Source organism: Ochotona curzoniae, unplaced genomic scaffold, assembly GCF_017591425.1.
Source record: "Ochotona curzoniae isolate NIBS_2020 unplaced genomic scaffold, NIBS_Ocur_1.0 patch433, whole genome shotgun sequence".
Lineage (NCBI taxonomy): Eukaryota > Metazoa > Chordata > Mammalia > Lagomorpha > Ochotonidae > Ochotona > Ochotona curzoniae.
In genome coordinates, this window is record NW_024467010.1 from 686,035 (window position 1) to 702,676 (window position 16,642).

The window sequence follows — 16,642 nt, forward strand, 5'->3', positions numbered from 1 at the left end:
TCCGGCCCGGAACTTCCGCCTCCCGCGTGACGCTGAGGCGAGCGCTTTAGGAAGGTGGACCGGTAGGCGGGGCGGAGCGCGGAGGACGGTATTAAAGAGGGTACGCTTCCGGCGCCGTGCGCTGCGGCGGGGCTTGCTGGGATCATGGCGGAGAACCACTGTGAGCTGCTGCCGCCGGCCCCGGGCGGCCTCGGGGCGGGGCTGGGGGGCGGCCTGTGCCGCCGCTGCAGCGCGGGGCTCGGCGCCCTGGCCCAGCGCCCCAGCTGTGTGTCCAAGTGGGTCCGGCTCAACGTGGGCGGCACCTATTTCCTCACCACTCGACAGACGCTGTGCCGGGACCCCAAGTCCTTCCTGTACCGCCTGTGCCAGGCCGACCCGGACCTGGACTCGGACAAGGTGAGGCCCGGGCGGGAGCGTCGTGCGGGGCTGGGCCGGAGGCGCTGCGCGGCGGGGCTCCCCTCGTCCCGCCCGCGGTCTTGGGGGCGAGCCCCCAGCCCGGAGCCCTCGGGCTGCCCGGGAGGCCCCCGCCGGCCCCCGTGACTTGCATTTAGCGAGGTGACGGCGGCGTGAGGCGGACTCTCCACCCGGAACCCCGCTCCGGGTCAGGGCTGGGGCCGCAGAGAGGGCCGGGAAGGGGTTGCTGTGCGTGTGTCCCCGAGCTGCGCTTCTCCTGGTCAGTGCCCCCGTTTCTGGGATTGGTGCGGGGTCTCGCCGGGAGGGGCCGCGTCTGCTGCTAGCCTGGCGGGGTGGTCTCGGTGCCTGAGCCCGACGCCGTGTGGTCAGGAGCCCAGCGCGGCCCCCGCCCTCGTCCTCAGTGGAGTGACCTCCCAGAAAATGATAGCCTGCTGCGGGACAGAAATAAACTTTTGTTAGCTGTGATTTTCCTGTGAGAGCGTGGGGTGTGTTTTGCTGTGGGTTTAAACAGTAGCCTTTCATTGGCACTCGCTGGCCTTTCTGCTCCAGCGTCCCTGTTGTGCAAGTTCAGTCGGATTTTACAGTATTGCACACTTGAACAGTGTCAGCTCCGTCCATTTTACTGTCTCAAACCTGCCTTAAAAAGCGGGCTTCACAGGAATAGGACTCCTTGGGGGAGGGTGCACAGCTAGTCCGCCTGGCTGTGTCTGTTGGTGACCGCTGTCCACTGCACCAGCTCTGGTCTCCGAGCTGTGGTCTCTGTCAGTAGGACACGGGGTTGGTTTTCCACCCGGGGAAGTTGCCAGAAAGCAGAGCTGATCGCTGGGTGTGTGCCTAGCGCATCTTCAGGGAGGGGATGGGTGAGCTGCCTCGCCCTGAATGTGTCTCCCAGGAGACTGTCCAGGTAATTAACTCCTGAGTGAGCACTGCTGAGGAGGGCAAGTGTCAGCAGTAGGAGGCCATTAGCAGCTGATGGGGACACAAACAGGATGTTGTTGATTCAAGTAGCAAGCTCTCCAAGCATTGGGCTCGTGAACACTCATACCTCCTGGAGCTTCCCTGATGCCATCATGGGCCGTAAGAGGGCTGAGCCACACGGCCTGGGCCTACCCCCGGCTTCAGACCAGCTTGGGACCTGCCAGCAGCCCTCGCCCTGCTGCTTTTGTCTGCAGGGCAGCTCCGGGCCTGTGCTGCCTAGGGTGGCCTTCCCAAGGCAAGACCGTGCGCTGTGCATCCTGGCATTGTCGGTGGGCATCCAGGGAGCTGAGCAGCTTGTACCTGCGTCACTGTCCTTGCTATGGTGGGGCACTGGTGGCAGATGCCGCTGCTTGCCTGGCAAGGGTTCGTCTGTGCCTGAGCCAGGTCTCGGAAAGCTGGGGAAGGGGGGCTCTGGGCCTACACCCATGGAGCAGGGCTGTCCCCGCCCGGGCCCCTGCAGATTTTGAGTGGGATTTTATAGGCGACCTGGCTGGGGGAGGTGGCTCCTGAGCTGGGAAGGGCAGTTCACACTCTGTGTCTGCAGTGCCGGGATGGTGGCTCTTAGTGGTGCCTTAGCCCTGGTTGGCTGTGGCACCAGTTCTCGGGGAGCCCATGGTCATCTTGAAGACCTTGAGACCTGGGCCAGGTTTACTTTGTGATAAAGTGGGCGCTTCTGGGAGGAAGTCAGACACAGGACCTTGGACAGGTGCCGGCCCGAGGGGACAGGTCTGTCCGCCCCGGAACACCAGGCCGGTCTTCCTGGGCCTGCACTGGCCGAGGGCTTGTGGGCATGGCTGCCTTTGTTCTGCACGAGGGTCCCCCAGAACATTTTTGGGAAAATGAGTCGCAGAGGACTTGAGACATTCCATTCTGGGTTCCCAGAGCAGATTAGACTTGGGGCTGCAACCTGTCCCTCTGCTGCTGTGTGACCCGGGGTGAGTGTCTGGACCTCCCTGGGCTTTTGCTGCTAAAGTGAAGACAGTGCCCCAGTGCAGTGGTTGTGACAGGTAAGAAAAAGGGTGAGTGCCCTCTGGCCCCGTGGTCCTGTGGCAGGGAGTGTCCAGGCCTTCTCCTCCTGGGCTGTGCTATGTGTGGCTGGTGACACATTATCTCACAGAGCTCTGGCACCTGGGCCCTTGGCCCGACGGTATCGGGTGTGGCACAATAGGTGCCCCGACATTACAGTGGTTGTCCCTTCACACTCTCCCCAGTTCCCAGGCCTTGACTGCCTCTGCTTCCCCTTCCTTCAAGGGGCTGCCAGCATGTTCAGGAAGGGCGAGTTGACTGGGTTTCTGTGCCTCTGGTGTCCCCAGGGAGGAAGTTACCTGAGAAGTGCAGCAGACTGATGCCCCCTGCCATGCAGCTGCAGCCTGCACAGGTGGCCGGAGCCCGCTGCCCTGCCGCGGAAGGCTCCCCAGTAGGTGGCCTGGCGGAGGCCTCACTGTGACGTGTGACACACCTCTGCTGCAGCAGCAGCCTCGGGGTTGGCGTGGAGTGCTTAGAGCATCTACTCAGCAGGCATCCTGGGCCCAGGGAGCCCCTGCCTGCTGTGTCTGGCCGAGCTTGACCTTGAGCCTGGAGGAAAGCTGAACCCACTGAGGAGCCGTGGACAGGTGCCCACGAAGCCTGTGGCCTGGCAGCGTCCATCTGCCCGAGTGCCTGGTTGTGCCATGGGGTCTGGCCCTGGGTGATGGGCAGCCCCACAGCTGTGGGGCGAGCTGCACGTGTGGCCAAGCTCCCACCTCTCCGAGCACTGCTGTGAACTCGTGGGGAGAGGGCACATGGCCGTGCCATGCTGCCCTGGGAGGCTCGTGTGGCTGACACACTCAAGAGCGAGCTCAGGGAATCCCTTTCTTGTGCCTTTGAGGAGAGGTTTTGTTTTGTTTTTTAAGATTTGTTATTTATTGGAAAGGCAGATGTATAGAGAGGAGGAGAGACAGAGAAGGAGTCTTCGTTCCAGGATTCACTTCCCAAATGGCCGCAACAGCCTGAGCTGAGCTGATCCGAATCCAGGAGCCCCTTCCGGGTCTCCCACGTGGGTGCAGGGTCCCAAGGCTCTGGGCCGTCCTCGACTGCTTTCCAGGGCACCGGCAGGGATCTGGATGGATAGTGAGGCTGCCAAGGTTAGAACTGGTGCCTAGTGTGTGCAAGGCAAGGTCTTTAGCCACTAGGCTACTGCGCTGGGCCTGAAAAGGGTGTTTTCCAAGTCAGCAGCACCACAAGTAGGTCAGATGGCAGCGCGAGGAGCGGGGAAGGCAGGCCAGGAGAGAGCAGGTGGCTCCCACACGGTCCAGTCTGCAGATACAGCACGTGCTTGTTACGTCACTCACTGGAGGGACAGTGGAGAGGAGGAGGCCCCCGCGGGGCCGCCTGCCAGGTATGGACCGTGCCATTGTCCTGCGTGGCCCGGGTCCTAGAGCAAGTGCCACTAGTGGCAGTGTGCTCAGCAGCCCAGGAGACTCCTCTGGCAGCTTTCCTGTTGGCGTGAGACCCCTGGAGTGTCAAGGCCCCGCTGCTGTGTCGGTCACCGTCTGCAGGTGGGTGCCTGCCCAGGGGTGCGGGGCCACACAGCACTGAAGGCGCGAGACGTGGTCAGGAGTGTGCAGCATCCTGGGGACCCCAGCACGTCCTGCGCAAGACCTCCAGGCTGCTGCTCTGCCCTGAAAACAAGCATGCGTTTTTGTAAATTTACATTTATTTTCATTTTATTTGGAAGGCAGAGAGAGGGAGAGAAATCTCCCCATACTGGTCACTTAAGCAGTGCCCTCCACGTCCCAGACAGAGGCCTGGAGCTACACTCAGGTCTTCCACTACCCACGCCTATTTGGCTTTTTTTTTTTTTAATCTCATTTTTTTGAAAACATTATTGATTTGAAAGGCAAGTGACAGAGACATCATCCATCTGTTGGTTGTCTGTGTACACGGCTGCAGCAGCCACATCGAGTTCCGGGTACAGCAGTGAATTCCATCCCGACTTCCCACTTGAGTGCCCAAGGACTCAGGCCCTTGGCAGGGAGCTGGACTGGAAGCAGGGCAGCCAGGACTCCAACCAGCATCCATTGTAAGTGGCAGCTTTGCTTGCTATGCCACTTTGCCACTGCCTAGATTGTCCAGTTTAAGAGGCAGCAAGACTGAGTGAGCCCCTGTGGACCGACTGCTGGGGCATGGCAGAGGTCGTTCTAAGTCCCCCGCCCTGATCGCAGGCCCCCACTGCCTGCCCAGGCACACGGTAGGAGGAAGCTGCAGTGAGGACCCCGGGCTGCCCGTGGAGGACCCCGCGCAGCCTGGTTTTGTCATGAAGCCCATCTGATGGAGTAGACCTCGCAGAGGGAACATCGGGTGAGGTGTGTCCTGCTCTGTGTCCTCATCTACCGGTCATTGGCTCAGGAGCTGTCAGCGTGACGTGGCCCGCCCCACTCGGGCCTCTGAAGGCGTGTACTGGGCAGCTCCCTGGGAGAGAGGCCTACAGACTCGAGAGAGAGCCAGGAACTGTGGGAGGCCGTCCAAGGAGAGCTGAGAGCCTGGTCCAGCTGGGATGCTGCCCGACCCCCTGCTGGTTCCCTCTGTCCAGTGCTGTGGCTGGGCGGTGTGCCTTCCTCCCCCTTCGGATCTATTTCCATTTCCCTGAGTGTGATTGGAGAGCGGACTCTTGCGTGACTGGTCTGCCCGGTGGATTCCTGCAGCAGCTGTGCTGAGTGAGGCAGGAGCCCAGATCGCAGTGGTGGGCCTCCCGGTTGTCACTGCGAGCCCAGCACTCGAGCGTCCCCTCCAACCCCAGGGGTGCGCAGGCAGGAAGCTGGACTGCAAGGGTGCAGCTGTCCACGACTGAGTGCACCCCCTTCATGGAGTACCCAGGAAGAGGAGTGTGGCCCTTTGGCCTGTGCACGGCCAGGAGTGGGCCTGGACGCCAGCCCAGCCAGGTTTGCTACCTCACTCAGGCTGCCTTGTGGCAGTGTGGGCAGCTGCTCTTGCCTCAGCTGCCGGGGGTCCTGGTCTGGGCCTGTCATTCGCATGATGCCAGCAGAGACATGAGGGCTGAGTTGTTCTTCCCACTCTGCCCTGGCTCCCAAGAGGGTCAGCTAAGTGTCCAACTTACTTGGTTTCTTTCTAGAAGCTCTGAGAGGCTGCATCTCAGGTGCAAGTTCCCATGAGGTGCCTGCACTGCAGGCTCCCTGGCTGCTGGGACCGCTACCCGCGTTACCCTGCACTGCCCACACCACGCCACACTGCACCTCCTACCTGCACTGTCCTGTCACTTTGCCAGGCTTAGGTAGTGGGTCTGTCCGTCTGGGGAAACTCCTGCCCAGGGGCTGACAGAAAGCTGGCAGAGGTCAGGCCACCATGAGGGAACTGCACAGTGGCCAGGGTCTCCCTTTGAGCGTCAGCACACTGATGAGAAGTTATATAGACAGCCTCTGGCGTGTCCTGTCCCGGACCTGCCAGGGCTGCTGAGGGCTGGGAGACCAGGTACCCAACAAGTGGGCTCCTCTGCAGTTGAATCCAGTGCCCAGTAGGAGTCTGGCTTGTGGTCAAGGCCAAGGTTCTTCCTTTCTTCCCTGGGATGTGCTGCAGGTGCGCGGGACCACTGGGGAACAGCCTGCCTGCAGCTAAGAGCTGGGTTAACTCCTCAGGGCTCCGACCCTTCGTCGTGGCCTCCCTGACATTCCCTGTGATCTATGGAAAAGCAGTTGTGTGTGGCCACATGCATGTGATGCAGGCCAAGGGGGAGGTGTGCTGGCTTCCTGCTGCACTTGGGTGCTGTGTGGGGCAAGGGGAGCAGCATGGAGACTGGCTTTTTGAGCAGTAGGTCAGGACTCGTCCAGAAGGTGGCCTGGGAATCCAAAGGGCTGGGAGCAGGGCAGGGCCCCTACGGGTTCCCTTGGGAGCAGAGTGGGCTGGGGTGGGGACTCTGTCCTGGGGGTGTTGGTGCCAGCAGCCTACCGTGGTGGCGTGGACTTTGGTTTGAGATCTTAAGGCAGGACTTGATAGCTCTGTGGAGAGAACTCTGGAAACCCTTGAAGCCAGTTGGTCTCACTGTCCAAAGGCAGCCTTGAATGTCGCGAACAAAAGCCAGGGTCCTGGCAGTGCGGACAGGCTGCTTCCCTGTTGTGATCAGGAACACTGCGTCCAGCCCTGCTGCGGTCAGCCACTTCCTTCCCTTGGTGCCCAGGGCCCACCCCGGGGGTCTGCCTCAGGCCCTCACGTGAGCAGGTTGTACAGAAGGCCCAGGCTCGGTCAGCTTGAGCCTTAACAGGTGTAGAGCCAGTCAGGGGGCCTCCTGAGAATTTGGGGTGAGCCCCAGTCTCCTGTGCTATGTAACTCCCCCCACCCACATCCCCTGCAGGGCAGCCCCTTCCACAGACAGCAGCTGTGGTGGCCATGGATTGAGACAGGGAGGAGTGGATGCTGAGGCACACCTAAAGACTGCTGGGTCTGTGACATCCTAGACCCCAGCATCCAGGCTGCAACACCTGGACCGCATCGTGTACAGCTGTTGGACAGGTCCCGCCAGAGTTCCACTGTCATCCCAGCCCAGGCGAGCAGTTCGGCCCTAGCTTGTGAGGTGTGTGTCCCCCCCAGGCAGCAGCCCCACCCTAAGGCCCAGGGAGGCTCTGTGTTAGGCCCCTTACGGGTTTTCTTGGAAGTTTCCTAAGCTGTGAGGAGAGTACCCTATATACCATCAGTCAGGGCAGTTCTGAAACACAGAACTGGGTTGGTCCTGGACCGGATTGCCTGTGCGGACCCGGAGCTGCAACTGAGGGGCCTGCGGTGTCCTGTCCTGCACTGAGGGTGTTGAATTCTTTGCAGGATGAAACAGGTGCCTACTTGATCGACAGAGATCCCACCTACTTTGGGCCTGTGCTGAACTACCTGAGGCATGGGAAGCTAGTCATCAACAAGGACCTCGCCGAGGAAGGTGAGTGTGGAGGTGTGGGCAGGGCTTCAGGACTGTTCCACAAGCTGCTGGCAGCAGGACCTGCAGGCCTCTTGCCAAGATTTGACCATCACCACATTCCTGGCTGGGGCTGCTTCATGGTCTCCCTCTTGCAAAAGACGCTGGCATTGATGGGGCTTCCCCCATGAACTCGCCCACTTTCCTAGTCACTTGGCTGACCTAGCTGGGACCCCAGGGGTATGGGCGCCTGCACCCTATCACTGTAGCTGTATCCTCCATCGCAGCGCCCTGGTGGTGCCCGCGTACTACCTGGGCACAAGATGACCCTGAGGTCTGGACACCTCTGTGCAGAGGGCCTCCGACAGCTCTGTCTGGGCCAGCCTTGGCACCTGCCCTCCTTCCCTCAAGCTCTGGGTCCCAGCTCTCAGAGGTGGATGCGTGGGCTCTGCCCTGTGCCCTGAGGAGACTCCCGCCTTGCAGCAGCATCTTCCCCACCCAGAGTAGCCTGTTACACTTAAAAACAATCACCAGGTACAAACCAGGCCCCTGTGCCCCACACCACCCACCACCCTCAACCAGTCGTGGCAGGGGCTGGAGGGGGATGTGCTCTCTGGCCTGTGTGCAGGGTTGAAGCCTTGGACACCATGCTGCCCGGCACGGCCAAGCGGTCAGGTACCTGGTGCAGTCGTCTTTCAGACACAGCTTCCCTGGGGCTGAAGGTGCACAGAAGGACCCTGAAGCATGGCCCTAGGAGTCCCAAAGCTCAGGAGGCTTAGTGCCCCTGCCTGTGGCATGGCTTCCGGAGGGCCCCAGCAGCGGGCAATCCCTCAGCCCCATCTTCCATTGGGTACCATGAGTCAGACCACACACAAGGCCCACCGGGCTAGGCCTCCTTCACACTCCTCCAGCCAGTGCTGCAGGCACCTGCTGGGGCCCAGCAGAAGTCCCTGGCACCTGGCGGGCCTCCAGGCAGTGGCAGAGAAGTGCAGGTCCCATGGGAGCAGGTCATTGGAGGGCTGTCCCTGTTTCTGTGTCAACACCCCACTTGCCTGAGTTGCAGTTGAGTGGGGAGAGAGGGGGACGCAGGTGCAAAGTGCTTACTTAACCTCAATTGGCGTGATAAACATCACAGTTTCTCTATTCCAGGAGTATTGGAGGAAGCAGAATTTTACAATATCACCTCACTAATAAAACTTGTAAAGGATAAAATTAGAGAACGAGACAGCAAAACATCACAGGTGAGATGGGTGACTAATGTGGCAGAAGGTGCCTAGGCTTGGTGGTATGTCAGTGTGGCCCAGCCAAGGGACTCCCCGTCTCAGCCCAGTGCCTGGGTTCCTCCTTGGAGCCCACCCAGCCCTTCAGGCTGCCCCCAGGGATCCCCACTGCAGCGGGTCCAGACAACACTGTGCAGGCAAAGGCAATGGGAGGCCTGAAGGGAGCCATTCCAGGCCACTGGATCAGGTGTGTGAGACCTGCTGTAGGGGCAGGAGGCAGGCCAGCCAAAGGGTGCTGCACAGGCACCCTAAGGTCCTGTGCCCTGGTCAGCAGTGGGTCTTGGCCAGGGTTGGCACCTTCCACAGGGGGTCCTGGTCACCCTGTGCTGGCACAGCTGGGCGCTCCAGCGGGTTAAGCCCCTTCAGGTCTTCTCACACCCCTCCCTCTCTCCTGGTGCCTGACAGCCCTCTCCTGGTGTCAGGCCAGGCCTCGCTGGGGGTTCAGCCACTAGGGAAGCTAGGGAGGCCCCTCATCCTGCCCCTCCCATGTGGGCAGAAGACACATCCACGGTGTTCTTGGTGAGACAGCCAGTTTGCCTCCATCCCAGCCACCTCGGTCACAGGCACGAGGCCTGAGCTGGGCCGCCCCTGCCTGCAGCAGTTTCCCCACTGTAAATGGAGGTGGGCAGTCAGGGTAACCTTGCCTCTGGGAAGTTGCAGCACGAACATAGGGGCCCAGGACCTGCTACCACACGCGTGGTGCTCAGGCGGCCTGCATCTGAGGTCGGAGGGGGTGCTGCTGTGCTGTGATGGGCTTGTCCTGCCTGGGTTCCTGTTACAGCCTTTCCGGGCCCCTGGACTGCACGTGTCTGTACCCAGTCACAGTTGCTCTTGGGACTACAGGAAGATGAGCCGTTTAACTTGGGGATTTTAAGAATAGGAAAGTGTGGTAAGCAGGAGGGGCGAGTGGACAGCAGCTGTCACAGGCCCCTGTGGGCAGCTCCAGGTGGTTCTGGGTGATCGGGGCTGTGCGGGCAGGCCCGGGCATGGGGTGGTCTCACTGCAGCCGCTGTTGCAGGTGCCCGTGAAGCATGTGTACCGCGTGCTGCAGTGCCAGGAGGAAGAGCTCACGCAGATGGTGTCCACCATGTCTGACGGCTGGAAGTTTGAACAGGTGAGGGACTGGCCCAGCCAGCCTGCCTCCCATGCCACTGAACTGACTTACCGAGGTCGCAGGTCCTCGGGGGTCAGGGAGCAAGCATCAGCTGCGAGGTGGAGGGGTCCTGTCTGTGCCCACAGTCCTGAGGCTCTTACGTGGCACTAACCACGTTGGTTGTGACGTGGCCTCTCCACTTCCCCACCTTCCCACTGGCTCATTCTGTGGCCGCTCTTCTTGTTACATCTCTCACGTTCGTGTGTGTTGGGGTGGGTGTCCCAAGCTTGTGCTTGCATGGTTGGCAGGGAGCTGGGGACGGCTGAGGAGAACGGGCCCTTCCTCGGGAGTCTGGGAAGCTGTAGGTCTGAGTTGCAGGTCTCTTGCGTTCTGACCCTGTCCTCCCTGCCCCGCTGCAGCTGGAAGCTGCCCCCATGTTTTAGAGCTGTGAGCTGGGTCTCTTTGTTTGGAATTTGGTGCTTGTGACTGTGGCTGGGTGGGGTTGGGGGTGGAGGAGTGGAGGAGCGTCCTGTACGCGGGCATAGGTGCCACCCATAGGACTGGTGTGGGGCTGACCTCTGTCCCCAGGGAGGGTTCCAAATCATCACCAAGAATTGGCTCCCCCTCGACTCTGGCACATCCTACCTGTGCATCAGCCCACCTGGCCCCGAGCCTGATGTGCTGCTTCAGGAAGAGCAGGAAAAGGCCCTGTCTGTGCCCACAGGCCGGGCTCAGGCTGCAGTGACCTGAGTGAGAGAGTGCCGGGTCTCTGGCCCTTGCGAGGAGAGTCCTTCTGGGCTGGAGCAGTCCTGATCTCTGTCCTCTTGCCCACGGCAGAGGGGCCAACGCAGTGGCCATGTGGCAGTGTGCAGTGTGTGCCTGCTTGTCACACCTGTGCAGGGTGGGGGGAGAGATGGGCAGAGTGCTGCCGCCTTTCAGCCGTTCTGTATCACAGCCTCTGAGATCATGCTGTGGCTTGGGCAACTTTGTTCTGGTTAGTTCTGTGTTTAAAAGTGCAGACGACTCTGGAGGCTCCCTGCTGGAGTGTACAGCAAGGTATGCCTCGAGCCTGGGACGGCTGAGCGTGTCGGCGCTCTCGGGCTGCTCTTGCCGTTTCTCCATCACATGATGCTTGTCCAGCTGCGACCTCGACCCCAGACCACGCCAGGTCCTGCTGCCTGGGACAGCAGCTGCCCAGTGCCTGCCCCTTTCCCTCTCCTAAGGCAGGGTAAGGGTCCCTGCAGAGACAGAACCTGTCCCAGCACATCACGCAATTAGAGGGACACAGGTGTGTGTATGTGCCCCTGGGGCAGCTCGGGGAGTCCTTTCCCCGGCTCAGTGATACCTGCTGGCTGGAGCCTCCTCCACCTCCGTGTGCAGGTGGTCTCTGCCTGGCTCAGCCTGGGGAGACGGCGGGCCCTCTGCACCTGCTGTCACTCAGGGACGGCTTCTTTCCAGCTGGTCAGCATCGGCTCCTCCTACAATTATGGAAATGAAGACCAGGCTGAATTCCTTTGTGTGGTCTCCAAGGAGCTGCACAACACTCCATACGGTACGACCAGCGAGCCCAGTGAGAAGGCCAAGGTGAGTCCTGGCCAGCTGGCCGCAGCACTCCTGGGGGTGGGAGCCTGTGCAGGAGGCAGTGCTGTGTGCGAGCAGGCTTGGCAGACTTTTCTTCCCAGACTCTCACCCTTTCTTTCTTAAAGATATCTTTACGTATGTGTTTCTTTGAAAGAGTGATGGAGAAAGATCTTACATCTGCTGGTTGCTCCCCAAGTGACCGCAGCAGCCGGGCTGGACTAAGCCGGGTGCCAAGACACATCTGGGTCTCCCGTGTGGGTGACGGGGACTCAAGCACTTGTGCCTGTCCTGCTGCGTTAGCATGGGTCTGGGTCACAAGTGGGGTAGCGGAGACGTGAGCCCCATTCTACTATGGGGTTTGGCTGTCCCAGGTGCCAGCTTCTCCCGCTGAAGTGCTGCGTGTGCCCTAAGTCTCACCATTTCCTATCTCCTGCAAGCTTCCCTGTGATGCCTGCCTGCTCACAGGACTCCCAGCCCACGTGGCACGGTTCCCTGGAAGCATCCTCAGGACTCTGGGTGTGGCCTGCCGTGTACTCTCCAGCCAGCCCACCTCTGGGAAGCTCCGGGCACATGGCTGCACAGGCTGACCTGGGACAGCGTTCTGCAGGCCGTAGCTGTGGCCTGCCATGTGGCCAGCCTCTTGTCCCCTGTGGAAGGCGGTGAAAGCCAGGGAGCCACCTGCTGTGTTTGCTACCAGATGAACTGTGGAGCCTGCAGGTGGTCAGGTTCAGATGGCGTCTGCCCTGAGCTGGTGAATAGACATCACAACACACTTCCAGAGGCCCATAACCTTAGAGGCCAGCTGTGGCCTGAATTCACAAGGTCTACACAGGTTCTTGACAGATCCAGGAGATGGGGCAGGACATGGGCAGCCAGGCGTGGGGTGTGGCTGCAAGTGCTTGACCTGAGGAGACTGGGATGAGTTCAGCCTCAGGACATTTCACAGCACAGGTCCTGGTGGCCAGACCCGGTCTTTAGGGAAGAGGTTCAGCAGGAGGCATGGTCACCGAGTGGGTCTCCTGGAGCTTCCCGTGCTGGAGGGTCTCCTGCACCCAGGTGTGACCCCTGCAGTATGTGGGTGGCGCTGTGATGCTGCAGGTGGTGGCTGGGCTAGGCTGGGTGTGGCTGCCCCTTGAGTGTGGTCCAGAAGGCAGCACAGTCCAGAAGGCCCCCGAGTGACCATGTTCTCTCTTGGGTTTATTCTTCCTTTTTCACCCATCTGTCTGAGCAGACACCATGACTGGTGTCCCTTGGGTGCTCTTTGGTTGCAGAAAATGCAGCCTCTTAGCACACACAGCTGACCAAGACCAGGTCACTTTGCTGTGGAAAATACCTGTGTCTTTCCAGAACACTGGCTGTAAAGTGGGGCGGCCCTAAGGGGCTTCTTTAGGAGGTGGGGGTGGACTGGCTCCTGGGGCAGCTGGGCCTGCAGCTACCTTTCTCATACTAAACCCAGACCCCTCATGTCGCTCGAACAGTTGACGGTATCTTGGGAGCGAGGGGGATCAGGGTTCCCGCACTTCAGTGGGTGCTGCGTGGTTACTCAGAGCCCACTGGGAGTGCTGGTGGTCAGGGTCCCTGTTCATTGCATAGCTGTGAGGGACGGCAGGGTCACCCACTGACAGCCTGTCGTGGAGAAGGCCGTGTCCTGGCCCGTCGGTTGGGAGGCCCCAGGACTCCCAGTTCAGGTGCCTACAAGTCCCATCCTGGAAGCTGTGGCTGGCAGGCCGCTGCCCCAGAGCCTATGCCCCGCCCCCCAGCCTGTGCTGTCCTTCCTGGGGAACCTGTGGGTGTCCCTCAGGCCTGCACAAGGCTGACGGCCCTGTCTTCTCCCCTTGCTGCCCGCCGTGCGCCAGCCAGAGTGACAACGAGGAGACGGGGCACCAAGGCAGTGACTCAGATTAAGTGTAAAGGTCCTGGTGAGCTCTCAGCCTGGAGATCAACCCACATGCCTTCATCTGCTTGACCCCTGTGACCTTAGCCTCCTTGAACCCATGACCTTAGCTGGCCCTACCCTCGGCCTTCCCCATGTGTCTGTCCACCTCTGCCCCTGCTTGATGAAAAGCCTGCGTACTGGGTGCCAGCTCTGGTCCTGTAAGGCAGGGCCATGGCTCCATCGTGCCCCTCCACCAGGAGGCCCCTGGACACGGTCCTGCTGGGCCTCATCTGGGACCTCCTTCCAACTAGGTGAACCCTCAGCCCCCAGCCTTCCTCACTGCCGGCCTTAGCTGGCCAGGGCCCAGGCTATCTCAGCTGCCCCTTTAGGAGGAAAAGAGGGCAGGGGACAGGTAGGGCTAGCCCCCCGAGGGGCACTGGCAATCACCTGGCCAGCTGAGCGTTCCATGCCAAATGCCCAGTGCTGGCACTGCAGGTTGCGTGGCCCATGGGCCAGCAGTGGCCATGCTTGCTAGGTGATCGGTATTCGCCTGCCAGTAGAAGTGACCAGTGCCTTCAGCCTTGCCCCACATAGCCCTTAGCTGTTTACTTTGGACCCTTTAGAAGAGTTGTTGAGAGCTCCATCTGCCTATTAAAATGTCCTAGTAGCTACATTGACATAAAGCCTGTTTCCACCCAGGACATGATCATGGAGACCCTGACTCCAGCCTCGGTTTGGTCTCTTGTCCCACTTTGATCAGGACTGCCTGGCAGGGCCTTAGCAGCCAAGTGGACTGAGCTTCCTTCCCCCAAGACCCCCTATGCCCGCATAGCACAGTGGGGGGTCTGGGAATACAGGAAGCCACACCCACTACCAGAGATGGGGTCACCAGCAGATTGGCTGGCAGGTGTGGCAAGGTCTGGGCTGTGGAAGATGGGCAGTGCCGTGTTCCGGTGGGCAGTTGTGCGTCTTCCTACTGAGGCAGAGTTGGACATATGCCTGGCTGGCACACACCCAGCTCAGTCTGGGCCCTTCTGGAGGCTCTGGCCTCCTAAAGTTTCAGCCCTCTTCATCTGGTGCCAGGTAGCCTGTGCCCAGGTGCAAAAGTCACCACTGAGAGACCTCCAACTTCAGGCTCCTTACCTGAGGTACAAGTTGAGACCACCTCCTCCTGGCCCTCAGGGCCACCTTGGCTAGCTGGTGATGCTGGGGGCACCAGGGCAGGTAGGCAGCAGGCAGGCGGGAACATCTGAGGCCCAGCGAAGAGCTAGAGTAAGAGCCAGCAGCCGGCAGGTGGGCTCTGCCAGGGGAGAGGAGAGGCTAAGGCGGGAGGCTTTTAGGGACGGTCAGGGTGCTGAGCCCCACTCTGTTCTGGCTTGGAGGAGAGTGGGGTCCTGGGGCCACCCCAAGGAGCTGTTCGCTGAGGTGACCTGGGGGACGGGGGTGGGGGACAGTCTGCTGTGTGGCCTGCACTGCTGGGTTCCTCATCCTGGGCCTGGGGTGCACCCTCATCCTGGGCTTTTGGTGTTTCCAGATTTTGCAGGAACGGGGTTCCAGGATGTGAGAGGCACTGCCGACAGCTCAAGAAACCATTTACTTTTTCCCAAGATGCAATGAGCCGCCATGTCCAGGAAGCTTGGCCGTGAGAAGAAATCTGCTTTTGATTATTTTTCTAGAGATCTGGGTGTGAATCCTTCTTTGCCTCTGAGGTGGGTGGTGAGAGACGGCCCATCTGTCTGAGCTCAGGCCTCACCACAGACGAGGCACAGTGGCTGGCTGCGCTGTGTAGGGCCTGAGGCAGCTGCCGGCAGCTGCGCAGCTGCAGGACCCACAGACCCTTTGGAGGCCGGCATTCTTGGTGCTACACACATTCTTGGTCGGGGGGGACAGCCTGAGCCGAGGGCAGTGGCTGAGCCCGTGGCCGGCAGGCGCTGTGCGAGCACCAGGCCTCATTTCTGGGGCAGGGCCTTGGCGCCGGCCGTTCCCACCCACTGCAGTGGGTCGACCGAGGTGGCCTCTGTGTCTTCACTACTTCCGGGCGCTGAGGCTTCTTAGCTGGTGGTTTCCCGGTGAGCTGGTGTGTGTGTGTGCGTGTCTGTCCCTTTTTTCAGGTGTGGGTAGGCCACCTGGTGTTGGTACTCGAAGATGCCTCGGGGTGGGCTGTGCTGTGGTGGCTGTGCCGGTCGCTGGGTGGGAGGTGGAGGGCCTGCCCGGGAGTCCAGCAGAGCTGGTACCCACCAGTGCCTTTGTTGCCTGGGGGGGGGGGGGTGGCCACTGGGACTGTGGGCCATGTTGAAGACGCGGGCTGTTAACAGTGCCCCACAGTCTGCCTGTTTCTTGTGTAACTATGCATTCTGCCGTGTTTGCGGATGTGAGATGCCACACGGCCGATGCGGGAGCTGCTGGGGCCCCTCGGAGTCGGCCTGTCCCGCCACCAAGCTCCTGGTTACTCCAGCTGTGGCTTGCAGGGTGGCTGTGTTTCCTGACCCTGGGGCTGCCCGGCGAATCCGAGCACTGACACCGTGCAGTTCCAAATGCTTCTGGAGGCTTCTGGCCCCGATCCTCGTTCCCCAGTCCCCCAGCGTCTGGGACTCACCTCTTTTTTTAAGGTCTCTTGTATTTTGTTAAATGTTTGGCTTGAACCATTTATAACAATCTTTGTAGAGGATGGACTAAGCCCCCAGCTGACCCCACCGCGCCCAATGGAGCCCAGGAGGAAGCTGGCCTTGGTGTTGGGGGGCATTCTGCCCGGGGACGCTGGCTGCTTAGCGCTGTTTGATTTGTGACCTTGATGTAATAGGTAGGCTTGTGGGTTTTGTTTTTGTTTTTGTTTTAATTTAAAGACATTAAGACTTAATTCACTAAAATTTATTCTAAGGGGATATTTATACTTTTATACTTTTTTAGGTATCCGTATTTTATCAGCTTACCGTTTAATGCCTAAGTTTCCCCTGAAAATAGCAAATAAAATTGTGTATTTATAAAAGTACAACGGCTATTGGTGATGTCCACTGCACAAAGAGGCTGCTGCTCTGGCTAGGGCACTGCCACTTGCACAGGGAGCCAGGAGTCCTCATGGGGCCACCTGCGGAGGGAGCCGGGGGTCCTCGTGGGGCCACCTGCGCAGGGAGCCGGGGGTCCTCGTGGGGCCACCTGCACAGGGAGTCGGGAGTCCTCATGGGGCCACCTGCACAGGGAGTCGGGAGTCCTTGTGTCTGTCTAAGAGAGTGGCTCCAGCCAAGGCTGGTGAAGTACAGCTGTCTGTACAGGCCTGACCCTGGACACCTGCCAGGTTCCTGCTGGCATCACCCCATCCTAGGGACAGGGATCCATGTGTTGGACCTCCTGGGCAGTGGGTTGCTGCTGAGCTCTCTGTCCTGGGCCTAATGTCCCCCATCCCGCTGTCCCGCCAGGTTGGGTGCCCTCTGGGCGGCTGCCTTCTGGAAGCCCAGCCCCTTGCTCCCTCAGGTCAACCTAGGAGAGTTTGGGCCCCTCATTGAGCCTCAGGCTGTCCCCAGGGGCCCAGA

At 60.3% G+C, this 16,642-nt stretch overlaps 1 protein-coding gene across 1 annotated transcript; it reads left to right on the forward strand.

Moving 5' to 3' along the window:
- Positions 1–144: 144 nt before the first annotated feature.
- Positions 145–16,075, forward strand: LOC121167860 (BTB/POZ domain-containing protein KCTD5). The gene is made up of 6 exons (XM_040997555.1): positions 145–396; positions 7,201–7,309; positions 8,435–8,526; positions 9,584–9,679; positions 11,117–11,242; positions 14,650–16,075. Exons 1-6 carry the CDS (start codon positions 145–147, stop codon positions 14,677–14,679), a joined length of 705 nt encoding a protein of 234 aa, XP_040853489.1. The 3' UTR covers positions 14,680–16,075.
- The last annotated feature ends 567 nt before the right edge of the window (positions 16,076–16,642 follow it).

What these genes read in the sequence shown, in the direction of transcription:
- LOC121167860 (XM_040997555.1), top strand. Translation starts at nt 145, where the DNA reads ATGGCGGAGAACCACTGTGAGCTGCTGCCGCCGGCCCCGGGCGGCCTC. An exon ending in CGGACCTGGACTCGGACAAG is followed by an intron (nt 397 to 7,200) that starts GTGAGGCCCGGG and finishes AATTCTTTGCAG; the next exon opens with GATGAAACAGGTGCCTACTT. An exon ending in GAGACAGCAAAACATCACAG is followed by an intron (nt 8,527 to 9,583) that starts GTGAGATGGGTG and finishes CCGCTGTTGCAG; the next exon opens with GTGCCCGTGAAGCATGTGTA.